This window comes from Drosophila grimshawi, unplaced genomic scaffold, assembly GCF_018153295.1.
Source record: "Drosophila grimshawi isolate 15287-2541.00 unplaced genomic scaffold, ASM1815329v1 contig_848, whole genome shotgun sequence".
Classification (NCBI taxonomy): domain Eukaryota; kingdom Metazoa; phylum Arthropoda; class Insecta; order Diptera; family Drosophilidae; genus Drosophila; species Drosophila grimshawi.
In genome coordinates, this window is record NW_025063692.1 from 13,127,737 (window position 1) to 13,136,335 (window position 8,599).

General features: G+C 40.6%; 2 protein-coding genes and 1 non-coding gene across 4 annotated transcripts; 1 reads left to right on the plus strand and 2 right to left on the minus strand.

The window, feature by feature from the left end:
- Nucleotides 1-4,010: 4,010 nt before the first annotated feature.
- LOC6565813 (putative ribosome-binding factor A, mitochondrial) lies at nt 4,011-5,771 on the plus strand. Its single transcript, XM_001992654.3, has one exon. The coding sequence runs from the start codon at nt 4,061-4,063 to the stop codon at nt 5,291-5,293; it is 1,233 nt and encodes a 410-aa protein (XP_001992690.1). The 5' UTR covers nt 4,011-4,060; the 3' UTR covers nt 5,294-5,771.
- A 948-nt stretch (nt 5,772-6,719) lies between these two features.
- On the minus strand, nt 6,720-7,843 carry LOC6565814 (60S acidic ribosomal protein P2). Of its 2 annotated transcripts, XR_004365288.2 has the most exons (3): nt 7,761-7,843; nt 7,149-7,585; nt 6,720-6,919 (listed from the first exon to the last, which is right to left on the minus strand). XR_004365288.2 is itself a non-coding variant. In XM_001992655.3 (2 exons), exon 2 carries the CDS (start codon nt 7,582-7,584, stop codon nt 7,240-7,242), a length of 345 nt encoding a protein of 114 aa, XP_001992691.1. In that variant the 5' UTR covers nt 7,585; nt 7,761-7,843; the 3' UTR covers nt 7,148-7,239. The 2 variants fall into 2 exon arrangements, 1 of the variants encoding a protein (XP_001992691.1); XM_001992655.3 differs by lacking the exon at nt 6,720-6,919 and having other exon boundaries at nt 7,148-7,585.
- On the minus strand, nt 7,011-7,091 carry LOC116805668. Its single transcript, XR_004365329.1, has one exon. It is a non-coding gene; the product is annotated as a small nucleolar RNA Me28S-Am982 (small nucleolar RNA).
- Nucleotides 7,844-8,599: the final 756 nt, after the last annotated feature.

Here is an 8,599-nt window from a genome sequence, read left to right on the forward strand (position 1 = left end):
GGTAATAATAATAATAATTGAACAAAATTTGAGTGTGTATGGTGTATGCAGCCTTGCCAACAAGGATATTCCCAGATTAGTCTCTGGCTGCAACGGATATTAAATGCGCAAATCAAATATATGGTAGCATGGACCATTAAACGTAATTCAATCACTGGCTTAAGTTATTGGAAAAACCTTCAATTTGTATTACAAATTCACTCCAACGGTGCCAAGACAACCAAAGGCGACTAAAATTATGCGCGCCGCTCGAAAGTATGCAATGTTTTTTCACTGCCAGCTGCTGCTGCAAACCAAGAAGGATGCGCAGAGAAATTGAGTAAATAAAGTAGGAAAAAACACACACACAGACACAGACAGCGACACAGAGACGCTTACCGCTAAGCCCGAAATAAGATGTGGAACCATCGGAGCAGGTCACAAGTCACAAGTCGACCGACGACAATTCGGCAACCGACTAAAGAGTGCAAATGGTCCACAGAACAATCCAAATGAACAGCGAAACAAATAGAATGAGATAATTAAGCATCGATATATACATATATATATATATGTATATATATAGATAGATAGATATATATATGTGTGTGCCAACAAATTAATTAGTCTTTCCGTGAAATGAGCAAACAAATGCAAAAGTAATTATTAAATAAGACAACAATAAAGATCGGATATATGAAATGCACACCGAAGACTGCATACCCTTGCGGAAATTCGGAATAAATTTAAATAGAAAAATGTTGGAAGCACAATCAAACTTGTTGCGACAGACTTTGATTCGGATACCTATCGAAAATGTTCAGATGACTTTCATATTCAATTAATAGCATTATGTTAATTTCACCGACGTTATAATGTAGTATATTTAAGCAATGATTATTGGTCATTCCTATGCCAGGTACATATATACAAACATAGTCATCCGATGTGACTGACCGAGCGGCTCGAAACAGACTAACAGACAAACAGACGAACAGAAAAACAGACGGACTGACGAACATATGTACATTTGTGCAAACACTACGTCAAGAAAGTGTTTTGCCACAGGAAAAAATTCATCTTTGTTTATTTGCCTTGCCAAAAAAAAAAATACTTTATTATTGACTTATCTTGGTTTGACTTTTTCTTATTTTTCTACTATTCGTTTCTCGCAACTAAGTGAAAGAGCAGCTTTGAAAATTATACATTCTGTGGAATGTCAAGAAAGTGTTTTGTTTGATGTTTATGATTTTGAAATCCATCCCGTTAAAGATGCGCGTTTTCCTTTATTTTGGCAAATTCTGATCATTTTTGCATTAATAAAAAATAAAATAAATAATAATAAAATAAATATTATAATCACCAGATTGGGAAAAACGGAAAAATTGACTTTCTCAGAAAATAGTATACTGAAATTAGCGAATATTATTAAGTATAAAGTACTTTTCCCAATGTCAAAACACTTTCTTGATAAAAAATAATGGGCAAAATGCTTACGATAATGAGCGTTAAAAAAAAGCGCAGGCAGACCAAGTAGCAAAGAAACGCAATGCAATAAATAATAATAATAAAAATAAAATTGTTCACCGCATAAGAAAATGATGAAGAACGCGGCTCCACTGCGTCATTTGCGCCTGTTTCTGCAGGTAAGAGAACGAGAAAGAGAAAGAGAGACAACGAGGACGAAAGAATTAGCTAACGGCTTATACTAACACACACACACACAGAGGGAGAGAGATGCACGCACCACCCAAGTTTGGCGTTGAGCTGACGTGCGTCAGACAGCGACGCGAGTTGACGTCGCTGCCAACGCCACCCAAGGCAGCATCAATCTGTATCTGCGGGCAAGCAGCTGATGACGATGAAGTTGCTGCCACTGCTGCTGCTGACGCTGCTGCTGCTGCTTCTGCTGCTGGGATGCGACGTCTGCGCCGACTCCAAGCGCGACGCGGATTCTCATTGTAACTGCCGTCTCTTCCTCTCCCACTGCCGCCCGAAAGCCTATCAAAGCTGTTGCCCATTCTGTGCAAACACGTCTTTCTCTGCGTATTCACATGTGCATTTGTATGCATGTATGCGTAAGTGTATGTGTGCATACGCGTACAAGTGTGCGTAGATATATGGGAATTTGTTAGGCACAAAATGAATTATAGACAAAGTGATCATATTTGTACTGCATACACACTCACACACGCACACATATATTTGCTTGTATATGTGTATGTAGGATGAAGCAGAAGAAGAAGCAAGCAGAGCGTGTCCCCAAAAACAGTCGCATTTGAGAATAGTTCTAAAAAAATTCAACTAAGACTGAACCTTGAATTGCCAAAAATTGATTGTAAAAAATAAGTACAAAAAAAATAATATGAAAAAGAAATGAAAACGTTTTCGAAAATAGTAGCCTAAAAGTAGGTAGAACAGAATCCTCGAAGCTAAACCAAATTTGGGGCTGGAAATTTATTATAAATATAAAATAAATTAAGCAAAACTAAATGAAGATTGAAGCACCAGTGCTCGAAACACCCCGTGCCCAGTCACAACATACATTCGCCTGTCAATAAGGGCAGATAGACAGACGGACACAGAGAAAGCAGCAAGCAGCGCAGAGGGGAAATTCATTCGTGTTCCAGTGTCCAGTGTCGATTGGAAAAGTATGTCTCGAAACACATACATATGTATATATGCAAGTGTGTATGTGTGTATGCATGAGGTGCTTGCAGGTGTAGCGTACCAGAGGCACCCTGTGAATAACAGTTCAACTCCGCAGTCAGCTGTTGTCAATCGCAGCAACGACAATTTGACAAAGTCAAGGTCAACCAGAGAAACAACAAGAAACTATCGATTTTCAAGCACAGTACGCATGATGTATGTGTATGTAGTTGCAAGAAGAAGAAGGATAATGATATTGCATGGTTTTATATGTTTATATATTAGTAATAGCTTAAACAATTTATATTGCTGCGTACATTGCCATCTTGGCCCAGATAGAAACCCACGCGGTGCGAATGCGAATGCGACCCCAGCGGCTGCTGCGAATGATGCTGATGCTGGTCCTGTTGTTGCTGCTGCTGTTGCGGCTGCTGGGAGGCTCCGACGTTGCTCTGCGCAGACTGACGCAAATCCTGATAGCCCGATTCTAGCTCCGTGTAGGACATGTTCTGAATTGTTTCGATTGTTGCGTGGATTAGTTTGTTTGGCGATTCGTGTTGATTTGTGTTTTGGTGAATGCAAAAGCAAAAGGCGACCACAATATTTTTACATTATGACACACACACACACATACACACACGTACACACACTCCCACACACACACCCACACACACACAAGCACAAGTTACGGCGAGCGGAACGCGCGTACTATATTTAATATTTAATATAATAATTTCACTTCATTTGTATTACAACAAAAAATGTATGATAGAAAAAAAGGTGTCTGCTCGTTTATCCTTGGCTCAAGTCAAGCAGCTTCAGCTCGATGCGCGTTTGTATTTATATATCAACAACAACAATCCGGATTACGAAAGATTCCGTTCGTGCGACCGTCATGGGCGAACATAAAAATACCAAAACAATTTTGTAAAATACCAAAAACCGGTAACATAACTTTTGGTGGCTCTGTCATCGAATCCTTATCGAATAGTTTCCCCTTAAATCAAATCTCTTTAAGAAAAAATACAAAAGCTGCATGACATTTATTTGTTATTCAATAATACAGCAAATGGCGAACTGTATATTTTTGATAATTAAGTATTTAAAATTTTGCCTGTTTGCTATGGTTTTCATACGTCCTATAAATTGTCAGATACATATTAAAAGACCAATGTACAAAAACGCCAGCAACATATATTTTATATTATATATATATTTGTGATAATTAAATTATAAATCAAGTATTTACTGCCCTGTGCCAATTTAAAATTCAGTCTGTTTTCTATCCATTTAATATTGCCGATATGTCAAATTTTGGTAGTCGATTATTGGCAAGACGGAATTTTGAATGCTGCCGATAGTATCGATTCTCGTAGGAATCAAAACAAAAGCTGAAAAATCATCAAATCAAGAAGACCCAAACAAACTGCAAATGTTGCGCAACCAACTGTGGCAGCAACGTGCTGCTTGCTGGTGTGTCCAGCTTGGACACCATTTATCACCACAAATCACTGGCATCCAAAGCAGTTCGAGAGCGAAAAGCAGCAGCGCCGGCAGCACAAATGCAGCGCGCCAGAGCCGAATTCTGGGCAAGCTCTTCGGCAGTCGCGTGGCTGGAACGAAGAAACGCTGGTATCCCAGCTCCGATAACAGCGCTGACAACAGCAGCAGCAGCAGCAGTTATCAGCCGCCAAGCCTTGTCTTCCAGTCATCGCAATTTGGCAAGAGGAATGCGGCCGGCTCCAAGCAGAATACGCGACGGATGTCGGTGCTGAACAAACTGTTCATGACATCGATCACCGATCTGCTGGCGACGGGGCAGGCGGCGGAATCGGTACTGGGACGCAGTCTGCAGGTGTCGCGCGTCAAGATCTCATCGGATTTTGCCTGCATCAATGTCTACTGGCTGGGCACCGGGCAGGTGGCGAGCGATGCGGTACTCGAAGTGCAACTGCAACGCTGCACTGGCCAGCTGAGGCACGAGCTCTCCCAGCTGCGCCTGATGGGCGAGGTGCCACGCCTCCGATTCGTGCGCGACAAAAGTGGCAGCAACAGCAACAGCATCGAAGCCATTTTGCGAAACATTAACTTGAACAGTCCCAAGCAGGAGGAGGCCGATCAGGAGGAGGCCGATCAGGAGGAGGGGCAGCAGCAAGACGTGACAACCTTTGATGTGGCGCAAACAGTACGACAGGAATTCTATGGCAATGCCGCTGAGCAAACTGCGGCAGCAACTGGAGCCGCAGCGATGCCACCGGCGATGCGGCACGATGTGCTTGGCCTGGATCATCACCTGATCATGGATAAGATTCTCACCAAGATGCGCAAGTCGAAGAGCGCCTGGCAGCGTCAGCAACAACATCAGGAACAATCATCAACCGACTGCGACAAACTTGCCTATCCCCAACCCCATCCCAACCCCAGTCCACAATCCGATCCCCGCGATGCCATCAAGTTTGAGGCGTTCCTTGTGAAGAGACGCGAGCGGAAGCAGACGCCGGAACGCAAGAAGCATAGACGTGAGGAGCTCTATGAGCAGGCGGAGACGGATTGGAGGGCAGATACAAACGAGAGCAATGAACTGGAGCCGCTGTCCCAGAAGGATTACATTCTGGAGGAGCACATGGACGACAGTCTGCACGACTACCGCAAACCATCATCTTGAAAAAACACAAACAATAAACAACATTTAGAAAACAGTTCGTTTCAACGAAATTTAAAATGTTATTTTCTTATCTTTTATTATTGTGCGCAATTTTTCTGAATAATAGTATTAGTCTGACAACACATAATATATCAGGAGAGGTATTCAACTCTCCATAATATTAGTTATATAAAAAAAATATGAAACAATTCGTTTCAGGTTGTTTCTGTTAATGAAATCAAATTTCAAGCAGGCGAAAATTAAAATTAAAAGTATTAGTTACAAAATGTTAGCCCACTAAATTTAAAAATAAGAATCCTAACTTTCTTAGCAATTTTTGTAAATACTACATTTTAAAGTCATATGTACAGTAAAATTAGTTTGTTTCTAATGAGTCTTTGGTATGCAAATCAAGTTGATTGTTTTTATCAATCTATGAAATGCTGCGAAAAATGTGCAGAGAAGTAATAAAAGCAGACCAAAATGTTGAATATCGTTATTCATAAAATCTACTTTATAAACATGTCCTTATGCATATTTATATTGAATTATTTCCCATAACTGCACACATTTCCCACGTTTGCATACATTTATTGTTCTTCTGTCCCTTTCTTTTTCATTTCAATCCACTACACATTTTTCGTCGTATAGTATTCCAATTACATTACGCATCGAATTCGTAATGGGGTCTTTTCGCTGCTGGGAAGAGATCTGGCAAAAACACATAAAGTGGGAAAGAGAGAATGCCGCATAGATCTTGATAATTGCTTCCTCTCTTTTACTTTTTGCTCATTTGTGTTTTAATATTTTCGATGTTTATTATTTGAATTTGTGTATTTGCGTATGTGTGTGTGTGTGTGTGTGCAAACAGGCACATTCATGTACAAAACGTGAATTTTAGTTTTGTCTTATTTCGTTTTGAGTGTGTTGAAGACAAAAACACGAATTGATTAACATACATATATTAATAAAAAGCAAACAACGAAAGCAAATCATCTATTTAAAAAAAAAGTGCAAATTGTAATATATTGTAATAAGCGATTGACTAAATATAATTTTGAATGCTGCTCTGTCGAAAACTGAGCTGAAAATTCAAAAGATGAAATCGAAAACTAACGGAATCTTTCCAGACATCTTCCCAGTTATCTACAGTTGGTGAGACAGAGACAGAAATGAAAATGTTTTTTCTTATGCGACGTGTGCTGTCAATCATTGCAATGGGAATCAAGCCTGGAATTAGTTCCACGTGTGGATCCAAATTAACATTTTATTTTAATAGGAACACATTTAATTAAAACAAAACAAATACTGCCACTCTCTCTGAACCCAACATTTTGGCGCCACACTCGCACCGAATGCGCGAATTATATTTGAGAAACTTTTTTAAGTAAAATAAATACATTTTTCCCCAATTGGTAAAAACAAAAAAAAAAAAATTCACATTATATATGGACGCATATAAAGCATAAACACAGCAGATTTTTATTTCATAGAAATAAACGTTGATTTAACCGTTTTTCAAATTTTTTTTATGTATATCTTGATGACCGTTGGTGGATAAAACAAAATTTTGAATGGCAACTTTAAGCAATGTGCCCACTGTGCAAGTAAAGCAGTCGATGTTATTTTTTTCCTCAGCTGATTGTCCTGCAAGTGAGGGAAAAGAGAGATGCAAACATTAACATTATTCGGATAAAATTGCAAGTGTGTATGTGTACGTGCTGTGTGTTGTAAGGCAAATTGGAATCAGTGAAAACTTGTATAGCATCAACGTTTATGCTCAGTCGAAAGATGGTGTAAGTTTAGTTCATCACACAAATGCCAAATTAACACAGAACAAACAGATCTACACATTGTGTGGACTAATTTATAGTACCTCGAGTGTAGCTGTTAATGCTGCTGCTGCTGCTGTTATTTAGCACCGTATATGCGGACAAGAGACGGAGATGGAGAAGAGATGAAGGCATTTATTCAAAGAGAGCGAAGCCCATATCGTCATCCTCCGACTCGGACTCCTCTTTCTTCTCCTCCTTCTTGGCTTCCTTCTTGTCACCGCCTGCAGCAGCACCGGCTGGGGCAGCGGTCGCAGCAGCAGCAGCGCCGCCGCCACCAACGGGCATCGACGAGAGTTTCTCGCGTCCCTCCTTAATGAGGTCATCGATGCTTTTGCCCTTCAGCTCCTTGATCACGCGGCTCAAACGCTCAGCGTCGACCTCGATGCCAACCGAGCTGAGGATCTTCTCCAGATCGGCATTGGCGGGACTCTCCTGTCCGCCGAGGACAGCCAACAAATATGCAGCCACGTAACGCATGCTAAAATCAAAAGAAAACAAAACAAAATTAAAACAAAAACAATTTTAATTTTTCGATTCAATTATAATCGGTTTATATCGTTGGCATCACATTTGGTTTTTAGTTAGTTTTGTGCGGAATCTTTTCGTATTTGGCTTGTGTGCAATTTGTTTTAGTTTTTGTGGCTGTTGCTTACTTTAAGTCTTTGGTTCTTGACACGAAACGTGAAATGCACAGAAAAACACAACTTTCGCCTTAGAGACCTTTAAACGAAAAGAACGCTGCTCTGCTTTGACACACAAAAGTTACTTCCGGCTGTCAGAGATGACAGCTGGCGTTGCGTGCAACACTGCTGTTTGAAGTAGATGGCGCTTTGCTCCCAGAGTTGCATTTCTTCGCCGCCAAGCCCAACCGATTTCGATAACAACGCGCGGTTTCAAATTAAAATGTGTGCGCGAACATGTGTCATCGATAAGTCAGAAGCAAAACCAAAGCCGGTCGAGGCGGTCGTGTGACGCTCGGTGCGCGAATTTAAGATTTGTAACTGTGCGTTGTCGCCTGCTGTGTGAGTGTGTGTGTGTGTGCGTGTGTATAGGCTTTTATATTGTTGGCCACCGCCGCCGCTTGCAATTTGACTCTTCGAATACAACGAATGTGTAAGTGTGTGTGTTTGAGTGAGTGGTAACAAGTACAAATACAGCGGACAAACGTCTTTAACTGTAAATTAATTACACATTCTTTTTGCACATATTCCACGTGTGCGCGCTCAAAAAACAAAAACCGACACGAAATCGAACTGTAGTAAAATCAGCAACAGTCTCTGCTACGTAACATAACCAAGAAGAGCACATATAACAAACACATACATCCACATATACATACATACGAGCATACATGTCTATAAGAAGAAGCAGTCGCAGCAGAAGCAGTACATCTCAAACTGTAAACGGTGTTTCGCAATCGAGCACACAGTAAAAAGAAAAATAATAATAATAATAAGAGCCGCCAGCCTTCCAACCAACCACGCGTCGCTCG

What these genes read in the sequence shown, in the direction of transcription:
- LOC6565813 (XM_001992654.3), top strand. Translation starts at nt 4,061, where the DNA reads ATGTTGCGCAACCAACTGTGGCAGCAACGTGCTGCTTGCTGGTGTGTC.
- LOC6565814 (XM_001992655.3), bottom strand. Translation starts at nt 7,584, where the DNA reads ATGCGTTACGTGGCTGCATATTTGTTGGCTGTCCTCGGCGGACAGGAG.